General features: G+C 47.2%; 1 protein-coding gene across 1 annotated transcript in view; it reads left to right on the plus strand.

Moving 5' to 3' along the window:
• Window positions 1-17,579, plus strand: part of TTLL3 (tubulin tyrosine ligase like 3) — a 26,915-nt gene continuing 9,336 nt past the window's right edge. Inside the window, 11 exon segments of the mRNA XM_032841476.1 lie at window positions 1-376; window positions 578-669; window positions 3,314-3,482; window positions 3,624-3,721; window positions 4,979-5,107; window positions 5,842-5,956; window positions 6,694-6,792; window positions 8,056-8,251; window positions 10,222-10,370; window positions 14,501-14,744; window positions 15,936-16,371. Coding sequence (XP_032697367.1) covers window positions 16-376; window positions 578-669; window positions 3,314-3,482; window positions 3,624-3,721; window positions 4,979-5,107; window positions 5,842-5,956; window positions 6,694-6,792; window positions 8,056-8,251; window positions 10,222-10,370; window positions 14,501-14,744; window positions 15,936-16,371 — 2,088 coding nt within the window. The 5' untranslated portion in view covers window positions 1-15.

A 17,579-nucleotide genomic window follows, 5' to 3' on the forward strand; every position in this document is an offset into this window, starting at 1 on the left:
CGCAGCGAGGGGCGCATGCTGAGCCCCAGCGCGCCGCTGCTCCTGAGCGCGAGGGAGCTGGGGGTCGCACACCGGGGTCCCGCCGCCTGGTACCGCCGAGAGGGCGGCCGCACCAGTTCCCCCGCCCCATGGCCCTGGGCGTGCCACTCCGAGTTCCCGCCTGCCAACCCGCTGCCTTGGCAGGGGCCCGCCTCCGCCTGTCCCGAGGGGGTTCGCGCAGGAGGTAAACGCCAGGCCCGCAGCCTAGCCTCTGCCCGCCGCCTAGGCCACGCCTTCGAGTCTCAGGCCCAAAGCACCCACGCCCAGAGCGCCGCGGATCTCTACCCCTTCGGGTTCCTGAACACCCCGGCTCCAGATTATGGCCAGTCGCGGGACGGTGAGGCCCGTTGCCGCCCGCCCATCGTGGCCGGAGGTGGTTGCAAGAACAAGAAGACTTGGGTTGGAGGGAATAAGAGGTGGTCGGGAGAGTGTGGGCTCCGGATGAAGAGCGGAGAAAGGAGTGTGGTCATTGGAGGCCGGGAGAGACTCTAGGCTGAGCCTCCAGCCTGCCCCATCCCTACTCTGCATCTTTCTGCAGGTTCCCTTGTCCTCTGGCGAGGATTCTCCAAGCCATCTCACCACATGGGCCGGCTCAGAAACGCCAGAATCCACGTGGAGAGAGCTGTCAAGGTTGGAGGGGGCTGGGGGGTGTCCGCAGAGTGGCTTAGCCTGCCTCCCTGAACTGTCTTCTTACATCCTTTAAAAACAGACAAAACCAAAAGCCTTGATCCCACACCCATCTTAAAATATTCCAAAGTTTTCAGTACCCTTTCTGGCGGAATTGTGTAACTTCTTTACCTGGCATTCACCCCTTCAGCTCTTACCACTCTGGTTCCTAACCTTTCCCATTACCATGGGGAACCACTCTAGTCAAGGTCACTCATGACCTCCAAGGAGGCAAATCCAGCAGCCCCTTTTCTGCCCTAATCTCGGTCTGGTACCTCGTGTCATTCTACACTATTGCCCTACATACCCTTACCCCTTGGCTGTCTGCATACACCTAGTTTTCCTTTCTCCCTCCCTGGCTGCTGCTTTACAGTTGCCTTTGAAGGATCCTTGGAGCTTTCCTGGTTTCCTGGATCCCTCCCCACACCTGTCTCCTTGACTGTGAGTCCAGTAAATGTGCTGTGCCCTCTAGGTGCCCCTTGCAGCCCAGCCTCTCCATTAACTACACATTCCTTAGATCTAGCCCCCTACTTGATATCTTCACCCAGAGAGAACTTAGAACCATTCCAAACCTATGCCTCAAACCATACTTTTCATTTTCCTGCCTAAATCTGTCGTTCTCCCTAATCTCCCATTTTCCTCATCAACCAGTTGCTCAAGCTGGAAATATGATCTTTCTGTTCATTCACCCACACATCTAGACAGTCCTGATTTTTTTTTTTTAAGTAACCTCTATGCCAAACATGGGGCTTAAACTCAAAATCCCAAGATCGAGAGTCACATACTATATTGACTGAGCCAGCCAGATGCTCTGTTCACCTTCTACACATCTAATTCCATCAGCAAAACCAGTGACCTCTATTTCCAAAACAGGTCTCTACTCTGTCACATTCTCCACATTTTCACCCTCATTTTAGCTATTGTGGTTTTTCTCCTGCACAAATCACAACAGCCTTTTATTTTACTTAATTTTTTAAAAGATTTTATTTATTTATTTGACACAGAGAGAGATCACAAGTAGGCAGAGAGAGAGAGGAGGAAGCGGGCTCCCTGCTGAGCAGACAGCCCGATGTGGGGCTTGATCCCAGGACCCTGAGATCATGACCTGAGCAGAAGGCAGAGGCTTTAACCTGAGTTAAAGGTGCCCCTATTTTATTTAATTTTATTTATTTTTGTAACAGCTTTCTAACCCTTCTCCCTGCTTCCCTCCCTGGCCCCTTCATCTGTTCTCTGTATAGCAACAAGCCAAACTTGTAAACCCTCCAATCCTATCATGCCCTCACTTTGTCTTCATTGCTTCATGCTGCTCTTAATAGAAAATCCCAGTCTCTTCAAGGCCTGCAGGGCCCTCCACAGTCTAGCTGCTACCAGCTTCCTCAGCCGTCCCCTTGTTTTTCACACCCCATTCTCACTGGCTTCCTTCCAATTTCTTCTGACCTCAGAGCCTCAAGATCTTTGCACATGCTTTTCCCTCTGCCTGAACTGCCATTTGCCCAGCTCTGTATACTCATGGTTGCTTTTTACCCTTCCCATGTATGTACTTTTATTGTGAGTCCCCATTATGTATCCAGTTGTGGGAGCAACCAATCTGGATTTTAGTCCTTGCTCTTTCACTTAATCACTGTGTAGCCAAACTAGTCAACCTCTCTATGCCTCTGTTTCATAATAAGTTATGTGGGGAAATAGCACCTATTAAAAATACATATTAGGGGTGCCTGGGTGGCTCAGTGGGTTAAAGCCTCTGCCTTCGGCTCAGGTCATGATCCCAGAGTCCTGGGATCAAGCTCCACGTCGGGCTCTCTGCTCAGCAGGGAGCCTGTTTCCCCCTCTCTCTCTGCCTGCCTCTCTGCCTACTTGTGATCTCTGTCTGTCAAATAAATAAATAAAATCTTTTAAAGAATACATATTATGGGGGCACCTGGATGGTGCATTCAGTTAAGTGTCCAACTCTTGGTTTCAGCTCAGGTCATGATCTCAGTATCGTGAGACTGAGCCCCACATTGGGCTTCACAGTGCAGAGTCCGCTTGAGATTCTCTCCCTTTCCCTCTGTACCCCCTGCTCATGCTTTCTCTGTCTCTGTCTCTCTCAAATAAATAAATTTAAAAAAAGATTTTATTTATTTATTTGACAGAGAGAGGGAGATCACAAGTAGGCAGAGAAGCAGGCAGAGAGAGAGGAGGAAGCAGGCTCTCTGCTGAGCAGAGAGCCCGACGTGGGGCTTGATCCCAGGGTCATGTGATTGAGCCCCACATTGGGCTCCTTGCTCAGTGAGAAGCCTGCTTCTCCCTATCTCACTCCCCCTGCTTGTGTTCCCTCTCTCGCTGTCAAATAAATAAATAAAATATTTTTAAAAAATAATAAAAAATACATATCATTGTTAGTAGTATATATAAACTAAGCAGTGTACAGTAGGTACACAATAATTATTAGCTCTTACCATTATAACTATTAACTATTCGTGTTTATTTTCCCTGTTTGATTATAATCTATCTTCCCTGCTGGAACATAAAAATTTCCTGAAGGCAGAAACCAGAACTTGTTCACCACTATATCCCATGGTCTGGAGCTTGGATGATACTGACCAAGTGTCCTCCTCTCACCTTACAGCAGAAAAAGATCTTTCTGATCCAAGGCCGCTACCCAGTGATACGGTGCCTCTTGCGCCGGAGAGGCTGGGTGGAGAAGAAGATGGTCCATCACTCGGGCACCATTCTGCCACCATCCCAGAAGGATCTGGATAGCTCGGTAATCGGTGACAGTGACACCACTGAGGATGGTAAGAACTTCCCTCCCTTTCTGCAGGATGATGCTCCTGAGTCTCTTTCCTTTGGTTCTTGCTCTCCCAGGGTTGAGACTTTGGTATGGGTCTATGGGGCAGGGACAGGAGCCTCACCAGGCCGGTGCTCTACGTCCACAGAGGATGAAGATGAGGACGAGGCATTTCGGCCACCGCAGCTGTTTGACTTTGATGATTTCCTGGAATTTGATGACCTAGATGGGACACATGCTCTGATGGTGAGGGCCCCTGGGGGGCTGGTAGGGAGGGGCTGAGAGAGTGAGGACTTCTCTGGGCCTCATTTTCCCTATCCACACTAAAAACAGATTGCTTCTATAAAGCCTGGATGGTCCAGCAGAGTGGTGAGGGGCACAGTGGGGCTCAGACAAGGCTGGCCTGGGATCAGAATCCTGCTAGGTTATACCAGAAGCTAGCATAACCTCCACACCTGGTAATTCCCCTTTCTAAATAAAACCCTATATTTCACAGCCTTCCTCTGCCCTTGGCAAGTGAAGGCTGGAAGGAAGGGCTTAAAAAGCTCTGAAAGGGCTGATGTGATGATGTGGAGGGGAGGACACCTCTGTATCAAAGTGAGGACGCTTGGCTTTGGATCTTGGCACCACCACTTACTAAGCTGAACATACCAAATTGCCATTTTTGTATATCAGAAAAGACTGAACACTGGCAATTTCATATGGCTTAACTGTGTGGGCTCTTGGACAAGTCACCTGCCCTCCCAGTGCCTCAATTCCCTTACCTGTGAAAGGGGATAATAGTAGCACCTACTTCGTGCTGAGGATTAAGTGAATTGATGTCAAAGGCACTTAAAAGGAGGGTTGCCTGGGTGGCTCAGTGGGTTAAGCCTCTGCCTTCAGCTCAGGTCATGATCCCAGGGTCCTGAGATCGAGCCCTCCATCGGGCTCTCTGCTCAGCAGGGAGCCTGCCTCCCCCCCTCTCTCTTTCTGCCTCCCTGCCTACTTGTGATCTCTGTCAAATAAATAAAATCCTTTTTTAAAAAAAGCACTTAAAAGGAAAGAAAGGAAGAAAAGCACTTAGAATAGGGCCTGGCATGTGATGTCATTGCCTACGAGTAACCCTACCTCCCAGAGCTGTGGGAATGATAGGGGTGGAAGAACCCTGAGAGAACCTTTGTCACATGTGCCCATCAGCCTGGAGTCACTGTCCTGCCACTGAGCAAGTCACTGATAGCCATGGGCCAAAACAAAGGGGCGACATTCAGTTGTGTGGCTTAGTCACTGTGTAGGGGCACCTGGCCAAAAGAAGTTCTGTAAGTCAGCCTCTTTTCTGCTCACAAGTGTGTGCTCTGGAGGAAGAGATGTCTTCTTAACACACATAAAGATGGGGTGTGGGCTAGAGGCCACCTCAGAAGCATCTTCTCCTTCCATACTCCCACCCTACTCAACAGGCCGGGGAGAAGTTTCCTCAGGCCCTGGGCTGCCCACCCCAGCCTCTCCTGTCTCCTCGGCTCTCCTTAGTCCCGCATGGTTCGGAACGAGGTTCCCTATTTCATCTGGACCACTCGGCGGGATGTGCTGGACTGTCGCTTCCTCTCCAAGGATCAAATGATAAACCACTATGCCCGGGCTGGCTCCTTTACCACAAAGGTGGGTTCCCCAGGGGAGTGGGCATGGCAGCTTCTAACCCATTAGCCCTTGGGCTGACAACTCCACTGCCTGCTTTCCCTGTCAGGAAAAGAGAGTTCTCAGGAGGCAGAGAGGTATATGATTCTGTGGGATTTGGAGTCAGGCAGCCTGAGTTCGAATCCAGCCCCTGCATCATGTCTGGCACATGTAGACATAATGATTAAAATAGACTCCAGGATCCAAATAGGATCTGGAGCCAGAAAAACACCAAGTCTAATGACCGTAAACAATAGAGCCCTTACTAACTAAGCAAGGGATATCCGGCTGCTGGATGCATTCTGTCTCATCTGGGTTTATTAACAAGTGACTTCACTTCTAACCTCAGTTTCCTTGTCTTTAAATGAGAACACCAGTAGGACCTACTTTATAGGGTTGTGGCAAGAATGAAGGGCTTTATTATTGGAACATGCTATTATGTTAGTGGTATGGGCTGGGGAGGCTTCCCAGAGGAGGCAGTTCTTTAAGAATGTGAAAGGATGGATAGGAGGGGTGTGGGGCATTCTTGGCAGGGCAAACTGCGTGAACATACACATGGAGATGGATATGAGTAAGTCAGGCCTAGCAAGTGTGGCAGAGGCTCTGAGAACACTCAAGCAGGGTCTCCCTGAGCTGTCTGGGTGTGTACTGAATGTGGGGAGTCCCTTGGAGGTGTCTCGGCAAGTCCCACTATGCCCCCTCAGCAGCTAACTCCATAGGTGGGTCTATGTCTCAATCTCCGGAATTTGCCGTGGTTTGATGAGGCTGATGCTGACTCCTTCTTTCCACGCTGCTACCGCCTGGGGGCTGAGGATGACAAAAAGGCCTTCATAGGTAAGGAGAAGCCAGCCCCATGCCTGGACTCCCAGGCCGAAGCACGAGGGCTAAAATGTGTTCACGTTAGAGAGCAGAGAGCCTCTCTTTATGTCCTCATCCAACCCAGCAGATTTCCTCCTCCATCCCCTACCCTACCCTTCCCTAATGTGCCTCCCTTAATGAACTATCTAGCTTGGTCAATCCAGACCTCCAGAAGAGCTTAGATAGCTTAGACTGCATCCTAAAGCAGGTTCTAAAAGTTGGTCAATGGATTGAGTTTGGAGCCCACAGTATGTTCCAGGCCTATGTCAAATTCCACTGGCTAGACTGGGTTCCAAATTTAGAAAAGGGTCTAAACTTTGGGCTCCTAAAGGCGGAAGAGTTTCCATTCTAAAATTCAGGTCAGAATTTGTGTACAGATTAGATATTAGGTCTGAATTCATCTCCAAACCTGACATAGTTTTTATGCTCAGGTCTGGTTCTCAAGCTAGAATAAGTTATCAAAAGTGGATCAGAAACAGAAGGGGGAAATGAGACAACAGGTTCAGGCAAGATTCTGAAGGCAGAATATGAGCCATATCAGATTCTAGGCCTGGTTCTACAACTGAACAGGAGCCAGGTTCTAACCCCAGAGTGTAGAGTCAGAAGGTAGTTAGGTTCCGGATCCAAAATGGGGCAGGTTATGATCAGGTTCCAGAACCAGAACAGGCTTCGAGCCTAGAGGCTGAGCAGGGTATCCCCTGCCCTGGGAGCAGAGGACTTCTGGCTGACAGCTGCCCGCAACGTTCTCAAGCTGGTGGTAAAGTCCGAATGGAAGTCATACTCTATCCAGGCAGAAGAGGAAGAAGCCCCAGGCAAGTACTATAGTTACCCTCACTCCCCACCTATTATTTTTATCTTCTCACCCATCCATCTGTTTATGTATACATCTATCTATGTATTAGCCACATTCATCTCCTCCATCACCCCTTCCCACCCACCCATCCCTACATCTACCCCCTCCCCCCAATTGTCCATCCATCCATCTACTCATCCATCTAACTTTCTACTCACCTATTCCTACCCACTCAGCTCGCATTCACCCCCCATCCATCCATCCAGTCACCCATCACTATCCCCCTACTATTGATCTCCTCATTCACATACCTTCTCTCAGCTCCACACTCCACACTCCTCATGAATCTGTCTACTCCTCCACCTTTCTACCCACCCTCCCACAAATCCACCTAACCATCTGTCTCCCTGCTTTTAGGGATTCTCCTATCCACCGCCCATGTATCTTCCAGCCCACCCATTCATCTGTCCTCCCAGCCACCCTCCCACCTGTCTTCTGATTCATTTGTTAATCCATCGCATCATTCAGCTCTCCATGGGCCTGGCATGTGGCCGAGCACTATGGAGAGGACAGACTAAGAAGACATGGTCCATCCCTGCCTGTGGGGAGCTCACATCTCTGAGGAGGAAGAAGTATTGGAACCATGTAGTTTCACGTGGTCTGAGGACCCCTTGTGCCTTGTGGAGGGGGACAGAGAGAATCCCCTACTGCATGTTGTCCCAACCCATTGCTTGCTCTCCCTGTCTCTGAACTTAGCTCCTACCTCAGAGTTCCCATCCTATAATCCAAGGGCCATGGTGTCAGGGGAAATAAGGGACAGCTCTACTGGATGGAGGAAAATCCTGCCTCTTCCAGAGAGAGACCTCTCCATTGCTATCTCCTGGGTGTGTCAGGTACAAAGAAAACTGTGGTGTGCCGGGATCAGGGACACAAGGGCCTCAGGTGTGTCAGAGGTCCCAGGAACAGAGAGGCTGCAGGTGTGTGCTGGGGCTACAGGGGCTGAGAAGCTCTGGGATATTTAGGGTGGAACCTCAAGTGGATGACAGGCCCTGGGACAGTGAGGGCCAAGGGTGAGTACTAGGGTCACAGGGAAATTTAGAACAAACCCTCGGGTAAGTGACAGGTCCCAGGACAGTAGGAGATACAGGTGTGTGCTGAGCCTCAGGTGTATGCAAGGTAAGGCCTCGTGTAAATGACAGGCCTTGGAGCAGTGGGGGCTGTGGCATGTGTCATGTTCTATGCCTTGCCTATCGGTTAGTGACAGGTTCCTTCCTATCTTCAGGAGACAAGCAGCCCAAGAAACAGGAGAAAAAGCCAGTGATGGTGTCCCCAGAGTTTGTGGACGAGGCTCTGTGCGCCTGTGAAGAGCACCTTAGCAACCTGGCTCACATGGACATCGACAAGGACCTGGGGGCGCCGCTGTACCTCAGCCCTGAGGGCTGGTCCATCTTCCTCCAGCGCTACTACCAAGTGGTTCAGTGAGTACCTCTGCCGCTAGGACAGTGGGCTGCGGGCAGGTTCCCCTTGTTCTCAGGGCTTCTGCGTTCTGAGCTGATGCGTATGTAGTGTAGCCCCTCTCTCTTCCCCAGACCTACCCCTTTTGTTTGCCCTGCTGCTTCTGCTCAAGAACTCTCAGGGACTCCCACTGCCTTCATGGTAGATTCTTCTAAGATTCTTCTGAGATTCTTCCTGAATCTCAGCTTAGCATAATGACTAAGATCATGGCCAGCCCTATCAGATAGTCCTAACTTTGCAGCTTCCAAGCTCTTTGACCTTGGCAACATCACTAATCTTTCTGAGCTTTACTTTGCACATGCAAAATAGATTTTAAAATAATGTCTGACTCAAAGGTAGGATTAGACAGGATAATCTGTGTTATGTGCTCTGCACAGACTCAGTATTTACTCACAAAATGAGAATCTATTAAGTTGTTTAGGTTTTATTCGGAGGCCAGTGTTTCCCAAAGTGTGTTGCATGGGATACTTAGTTCTGCAGGACAGAAATCGATTTATGAAAGAAAGATTTTTGTGGTCCATTGCATTTGGAAAACATTGGGTTAAGCAAAGTTAATTAATTCCTTGATGCAGGACTTATCAGAACCTGTGGGTGGTGTTAACCTCCAAGAGAGATATGGGTACAGTATATATCCTGTTATTATGTGACCCCCTCCACCCCCCACCCCTCCACAGGCATCCTGAGGGACTATATTTTCGGAAGACACTCTGGGAAAAGGTTCTTGATCAGAGGAAGGGAGTTGAGACTGGGATTCCATTTAGCAGAGGTGTGCAGGAGAGAGAAGGGAAGAAGTGCTCAGATGGCAAGAGAACATCCAGCATTTATTGAGCACTTCCTATATGCCCAGCATGGTGCCAGGCTCCAGAAATAAAGTATAGTCCCTGCCCTCAAGGGGATAAACAGCTCAAGTGGGGAGGCTTGCAGCAAGCCAGGTGGGAGTGCTAAGGGCCTCAGCTGCGGTAGTAATAGGAAGGAGTGGGCAGACTTGCTGATTTTGATAGGGGAGACTAAGGAACTGATAAGTGAACTTTGAATGAATGACATGCTGAGCAAACCTGCATCATTGATAAATAATTCATTTGTATCTTTTTAAATGTTAGAAATTAAAAACTAGATGACCCTATACTTTCCCCTTAACTATCAGAAAAATACCAGAAAAGCTACCCTTCTTAAACTAAGAATTACAAGACTGAGTTAGAACATTAGGTGTAAAGAACATGCATAAGCATAGGTGTGGGTGGTAAGTGATGAGAAGAGAGACAAGGCAAGGGGCTGTGTGATACAGATGTGCTTGAAAAGAGTTAGACCAGGAAGGAATCCACCTATCAACCCGTTGTCAGTCCAGGTTTGGAGGGGAAATGAACCCCAAAAAGTGCCTGTGGGTCGAGGGATCAGGCAGGACAGAGTTTGCATCCTGGCTCGGCCACTGAACTCAGTATGTGGCCTTGGACGAATCTCTGAACTCTCCCAGCTTCAGTTGACACTTCTCCAAAATGGGACCAGTAATGCCTCCTTGGCAGGGCCATAGGGAGGGTTAGTGATGATGTATGTGAAGCCCCTAGCACAGTGCCTGGCAGATAGTGGTGCCTCACGATCAGATGCTCGTGTGATTAAATTCTGCCAAAGGCAGTTTTATGGTAACAGAAGGAAGGTGACAGATGGTGGAGTGTTAGAGTGGGACAGCATGTGAAATGTGGAATGTTCCCCTTCTCTCCTATTCCAGCACTCTCAGATGGCTCCCTGGGCTGGTTAGAATTTGTGGGACAGCTTGAGGGTGGGAAGGAGGTTTGGAGGAGACCTATCTGCATCTGTTAGGGAAAGGTGTAACCCTGGCTTGGACCATGGCCGGGGGTTGGGCTCTTGTCTCCTCTTGCCTTGTCCACCAGACTGCCCCCAGACTCAGCCCTGCCCATGTCCCATCATCTCCCCACAGTGAGGGGGCAGAACTCAGGCACCTTGACGCTCAGGTCCAGCGCTGTGAGGACATCCTGCAGCAGCTGCGGGCTGTGGTGCCCCAGATGGACATGGAAGGAGATCGCAACATCTGGATCGTGAAGCCGGGAGCCAAGTCCCGAGGACGAGGTGGGAGTAAGCCCCTGCTTCCTACACCAGTGCCCTACAGCCTGCCTATCCAGCTAGAGGCTGGGGAGATTAATAGTGCAGGCTGTATTGGGGCCAAACTGCATGGGTTTGAATCCCAGCTTTGCTACTAACATGCTGTGTGACCTTGAACAAGTTACATCACCTCTCTGAATCTCAGTTCCTTCACCTGTGAGGGATGATCATAACCTGTGAGGTGAGGATTAAATGAGGTGGTGTGTCTAAAGCTCAGCATGGTCCCTGACACAGAGTAATCACCCCATAAATGTTGGCTGCTGTGACGATATTGTCATCTCCTCTCCTGCTGTCAGAATTGGGTTAATGCTTTAAGTGGGTCTGGTGATACTTGTAGCCCGTCATCTAAGGGCTCTCTGATTTGACCAGTGCATCCTTGTGAAGTAGCATAGTATTAAGGAAATGGATGCTGAGAGCCAGACTACATCAGGTCAAGCCCAGACTTTGCCTCCTACTATCTGTAAGACTTTGGGCAGGATAGTTAACCTCTTCTCTACCTCATTTCATCATTTGGTAAATGGAACTAGTATTACCTAATTTTAAGTAAGTATAACATGTGCTTTTCCATAGTAACTGCTATGTCAGTGCTATTATTTTTAGCTATTATTCTGGCTGCTCAGCCCAATGGGAGGAGTTATAACAGGAGAGCCAGCAAGCTGGGGTGCTGCACTAGCCCAGCCTGAAAAATCTGGTTAAGGACTCACAAGATGTGGAAAACAGAGTTCCAGATTCTTCCAAATACTGTTTTTGGATGAATTGGTTCATGTCCAAGTGAAAGGTCCAGACACTGGGACATTTGGGGATATCACTTCAAAATCATCATGTTGGTCTTTTCTTTTCCTATCTTGAAAATATTTGTGTGGTTTTCTTCCAATTATGAAAATATGTATTTATTATTTTTTAAAAAAGAAAGGGGGCACCTGGGTGGCTCAGTGGGTTAAGCCTCTGCCTTCAGCTCAGGTCATGCTCCCAGGGTCCTGGGATCGAACCCCGCATCGGGCTCTCTGCTCAGTGGGGAGCCTGCTTTCCCCCCTCTCTCTCTGCCTGCCTCTCTGCCTACTTGTGATCTCTCTCTGTCAAATAAATAAAATCTTTTAAAAAAATAAAAAATATAAAAAAGAAAGACTGGGGACGCCAGAGTGGCTCAGTCATAAGATCAGGCTCCGCACTGGGCTCTGTGCTTAGCAGGGAGCCTGCTTGAGATCCTCTATCTCCCTCTCCCTCTACCCTGCCTCCATCTCCCCATCCCACTCTGGCCTCTGGCGTGTGCATGCGAGCACTCACTTGCTCTCCCAAAGTAAAGAAAAGAAAAAAAAAAGACCAGAAAATACAGGAAAGTAAAAGGAAAAAAGCAAAGCCACTCTTAGTTTTACTGAGATAACTACTGTTAACTGTTGAGTGTGTTTCTTTAGTTTCTTCTATGCATTTGAGGAGAGAGATGGAAAGGGTTGTGTGTATGTGTGTGTTTTATTTTATTTTTAAGATTTTTATTTCTTAGAGAGAGAGAGCATGAGAGAGAGTACAAGCAGGGGGGAGTGGGAGAAGCAGACTCCCTGCCAAGCGGGGAACCCAACACGGCCCTCGATCCCAGGACCCCGAGATCAGGACCTGAGCTGAAGGCAGACGCTTAACCAACTGAGCCACCCAGGCACCCACTGTGTGTTTTATTTTAAACAACATATGTTGTTCTGTAGCCTTTTCTCACTTATATCTTTCCATATCAGTTAGTATTACTCATTTCTTTTTTGCACTTTTCTTTTTCTTAACGATAGATCTTAGAGATCAGTTCATTTCAGTACATCTAGATCTGTCTTTTTCTTTTTTTTTTTTTCCTATTTTTAACTTATTGTTATGGGTACTCTTCCTTTTTTTTTTTTTTTAAAGATTATTTATTTGAGGGGCACCTGGGTGGCTCAGCCATTAAGTGTCTGCCTTCAGCTCAGGTCATGATCCCAGTGTGCTGGGATCGAGCCCCGCATTGGGCTCCCTGCTCAACAGGAAGTCTGCTTCTCCCTCTCACACTCCCCCACTTGTGTTCCCTCTCTTCCTGTCTGTCTCTCTGTCAAATAAATAAATAACTCTTTAAAAAAATAGATTTATTTGAGAGAGAGAGAGAGAGTGAGCTGTGCACTTGCGAGTGGAGTGGTAGGGCAGAGGGAGAGAATCTTCAGGCTGACTTTCTGCTTGGGGCAGAGAGACTCCGTGTGGGGCCAACACGGGCCTCTATCACACACATTTGACCTGAGCTGAAACCAAGAGTTAGATGCTCAACCAACTGAGCCACACAGGTGTCCCATGGACATTTTCAAAATACACAAAACTAGAGAGAGTAACACAGTGAATACCCATGTATCTTGTACCAAATTTCAACATTCTATCTCTGGTTCTTTAAGAAAAGCTGAAATGTGTATGTGATACTCCATTGAAGAGGGTATATACAGGTGTAAATATACAACTCAACAAATTATCATAAAGTGAACACACTTGTGAAAATAGGACCCAGATCATGAAATAAAATATTACCTACACCCTAGAAGGACCCTTCCAAGCCCCTTCCCATCTCTATGTACCACCGCAATGGTAACCCCTGTTCTAATTTATAATATACTAGATTAGTGGTGTTTAGTTTGGGATATTATATTAAAGAACAGTATGTGCTGTCTTATCTCATTCTGTTCTACAGCTGCATACTCCACTCTCATTTAGATATACTGTCATAGATTTACCTAATTCATTTCTGATGGATATTTAGATGGCAGCCAGTTTTTTCCCCTATTTGTTTGTTTACTGACTGCTGTTACAAGCAAAACTATCATCAGCATCCTATGCAGACATCTTTGTGGCCTTTCATTTCCTTAGGATATATTTCTAAAAACGAAATTGCTGTGTCTAAGGATATGAACAGCCTTAATTTTTGTTATGCAGGGAATCATATTCTTGGGAATCTTGGTGATCACTCTGGCCATTTGAGAAAGGATGTGGCTTGGGAACAAGGCACAGGTTATTCTGTGCCATTAGCAGGTGATTGGGCTGCTTTGGGACCAAAGAATGAAGGAATGAGATTGATTTGTGAATACGTATGTTTGCAACATGACTCTGATCATTATCAGTATTAAAATGATGCTTTATAAATATAAGATACTTAATGTCACTTGTTATAAAAGAGATAAAATAAGATAACCATTTTCTACTTAGAAGAATAGCCAAAAGAATCAATAGTGTTGGGTAGGATGTGGGCAGATACATAATATCATACACTTTTACTGGGAGTGCAAATTGGTAGAACATCTTGGGTAGTATAGAATGAAAGCATGTACATATGTATCCCTGGAGCCAGGAAATCCACAGCTAGATATTTATTCTGCAGATAACTAATAATGATGGTAGGAATTAACATTTACTGAATTCTCACTATGGGCCAAGAATATTTTAAATCTTTAACGTGTTTAGGTATAGAATCCTAACAAACGGAGGCACATAGACTCTCCCATAACTTGGAAGGATATACATTGGAAGCAGCAGTTGGCTGCCTGCTTTTTCTTTTTGTTATTTTATATTCTGTTAATTATTGGGAAAAAACTAATCAAAGTCATAAATGCACATGGTTTTTTAAAAAGCCCAATATGGGGGCGCCTGGGTGGCTCAGTGGGTTGAGCTTCTGCCTTTGCCTCAGATCATGATCTCAGGGTGCCAGGATCAAGCCCCACATCGGGCTCCCTGCTCAGCCGGGAGCCTGCTTCCCCCACTCTCTGCCTACTGCTCTGCCTACTTGTGATCACTCTCTCTCTGTCAAATAAAAAAAAAATGTTTTATTTAAAAAATAAAATAAAATAAAAAGCCCAATATGGTTTGATTTTTTTTTCTGTGCATATATTACTTTTCAATCAAACAATAGTGGTTAATAAAAAAAATGTTTTCATCTTCAGCAGATTCTCAGCTTTCCCAAAGGGAACAGGGTTCCGAGGGAAGCAGCCTTACCTACTTGGCCCTATCAGTTCTATGGGAAGGAGGGCTTAAGATGAGCTGTTCATGGTCCCCTGGTCCTTCTCCTCACCCAAGCCTGACCTGATCTCTGACCACCCTGTTTCCCCACGTAGGCATCATGTGTATGGACCACCTGGAGGAGATGCTGAAGCTGGTAGATGGCAATCCCATGATGATGAAGGACGGCAAGTGGGTGGTACAAAAGTATATTGAACGGCCTCTGCTCATCTTTGGCACCAAATTTGACCTGAGACAGTGGTTCCTGGTGACCGACTGGAACCCACTTACCGTGTGGTTCTATCGTGACAGCTACATCCGCTTCTCCACACAGCCCTTCTCTTTGAAGAACCTTGACAAGTGAGCCTCTCTCTTACCTTCTCTGAGCTCCTGGTCTAGCTGGGGAGCTGGCAAGGAACAGGTGGATCCCCCATGCCACGCTGGGCTCCAAACACAGACTGCAGGCAGTCAGGTCCTCCATCCATCCAATAGCTATCTACCAAGGGTGTTCTAAGCACTTGGGATACAGCAATGACCAAAATAAGAGCCCAGTTCTCAAGAGTTCACAATTCCTGCACATAAGCTGGGCCCTCATCCTGCCCAACAATGTTGATTATTTTTACCATTCTAAACCAAAAATGGTTATCTTATTTTAATTTTACCTCTTTTATAATGAGTGAAGTTAAATACCTTATGCTTATAAGGCATCATTTTAATGCTGTTTCTCATAGATAAGCGATGAACGTAATAAGTAAAATTATCTAATGGGTTTAAAGATGGTACGTGTTATTTAAAAAAAAGGAACATAGAGCAGGGTAAGAGGGTTCAGAAGACATGCAAAAAGAGAGAGGCAAGTTGCAGTGTTAACTCGGGGGATGAGAAAAAAGCCTTGTTGAGTCCTGGGTTCAAATTCCATTGCTGTAGCTGCTAAGCTGGGTGACTTTGGTCACGTGAAACCTATTGAGGCTTCACTTTTCACATCTGAAGAATGGAGGCAGTATTATGAAACTCATAGCTATCGGTTACTGAATTCTTCATATGTGACAGGTGCTAAGCACTTCATTCATTTTGTCTCACTCATTCATGAAATCCCGGTGAAGTGGGTTCTAGTACGACCCCCATTTTATAGATGTGAAGGAGCACTTGGGTGAAAAGATCTCACAACTAGTCAGTGGTGAAGGTAGGCCTTGAGCAGTCTGTTTTTTTGTTTTTGTTTTTGTTTTTTTTGTGTTGAGCAGTCTTGTTGACTACAGGGCCCACACCCCTACCCACCTTCATACCTTCCAGGCGCTGGGAGGGCTAACTGAGACTAAAGCACATAGTTCTGTGGCCCCATAGGGAGTGCCCTCAGAGGGATGAGACTGGTTCTGGCCCTGCAAGAATATAGCAGGGCCCAGGCCTTTGTCCTTCTTGCCCTTCCTCACAGAGTCCCATCTCAAGGTAAATGGTCTGGGGTGGCCCAGGGGTAGTTCCAGGGTCTGCCTGCCCTCCCCACATTTGGGTGGGAGAGGCTCAGGGAGCCAGACCCCAGCTTTCTGCTCTCTGCCCCAGCTCAGTGCACCTGTGCAACAACTCCATTCAGAAGCACCTGGAGAATTCATGCCATCGGCACCCACTCCTGCCCTCGGACAACATGTGGTCGAGCCAGAAGTTCCAGGACCACCTGAAGGAGATGGGGGCCCCAGATGCTTGGTCCAACGTCATTGTGCCCGGCATGAAGGCTGCTGTGATCCATGCCCTGCAGACCTCCCAGGACACCGTGCAGTGTCGGAAGGCCAGCTTCGAGCTCTACGGTGCTGACTTTGTGTTTGGTGAGGACTTCCAGCCCTGGCTGATCGAGATCAATGCCAGCCCTACCATGGCCCCCTCCACTGCTGTCACCGCCCGGCTGTGTGCAGGTGTGCAAGCCGATACCCTGCGCGTGGTCATCGACCGGCGGCTAGACCGCAACTGTGACACAGGAGCCTTTGAGCTCATCTACAAGCAGGTGAGGTAGAGCCCAGACAAGACCTGGGGAGTCTGCCCCCCTTTCCAGGCGTCCCTAGAGTGAAACACAGGGCATTGCAGTTGGACAGAACTGGTTCAAGTTCTGGTCTTGCTACGCTGTCTCAGTACCACCACTTGTACCCTTGAGACTCCGTTTCCTCATCTGTAAAATGGAGATGCCATTACCATCTTTCTCATAGGGTTTGGGAGGATGAAGATGAGTTAATATGTGTGGATCATCCCTACGATCCAGTCATTGCACAACTGGGTATTTACCCAAAGAATACAAAACACTAATTTGAAGGGATAAATATGCACCCGCTGTTCACTGCAGCATTATTTACAATGGCCAAATTATGGACATAGCCTAAGTATTCATCAATAGTTAAAGAAAGTGTGGTATATACAGTGAAACATTATTCAGCCATAAAGCTGAAATCTTGCCATTTACAACAACATGGATGGAGCTAGAGAGTATAATGCTAAGTAAAATAAGCCTGTAAGAGAAAGGCAAATACCATATGATTTCACTCACATGTGGAATTTAAGAAACAAAACAAAGGGAAGGAAAAAAAATAAACCCAAAACCAATGCTTAACTATGGAGAACAAACTGTTGGTTAGGGAGGGGAGGCAGGTGGTGGATGGGTGAAACAGGTGATGGGGATTAAGGAGGGCATGTGTTGTGGTGAGCATGGAGTGATGCATGGAAGCGCTGAATCGCTATATTGCTATAACAAATACCTGAAACTGATGTAACACGGTATGTTAACTACGCTGGTATTTAAGAAAATTAATTGTAACACTAACAAAACAAAAATATACACGTGAATCATATTTCTGGAGAGGCATATAGCAAAGTGTTAAAAGCAAAACCTCCCTGGGTTCAAATTCCTACTCAGTAACTATGAGCTGTTTGGCTTCGGGCAGTTTCCTGACCCCTGTGGCACTCAGTCTCCTCATCTGTAAAGTAAGACTGCGAATAGTCCCTACTTCATAAGGTTGTGATAATTAAATGAGTTGACATAAGTAAAGCCCTTTAGAACAATGCTAGAACATAGTCAGTGCACAGATTTTAGCTACTGTTACTACCTAATAAAATTGTTCGGTGTTTCACAATGGCATCACATATAAGGTCTGGACATGGGGTAAGAGTCAGTGGAAGCTGCTGCTGCTGCTGCTGTTAATATTATTATTATTTTACTCCTTT

The sequence above is a fragment of the Lontra canadensis genome, unplaced genomic scaffold, assembly GCF_010015895.1.
Source record: "Lontra canadensis isolate GAN:19392208 unplaced genomic scaffold, GSC_riverotter_1.0 scaffold124, whole genome shotgun sequence".
Lineage (NCBI taxonomy): Eukaryota > Metazoa > Chordata > Mammalia > Carnivora > Mustelidae > Lontra > Lontra canadensis.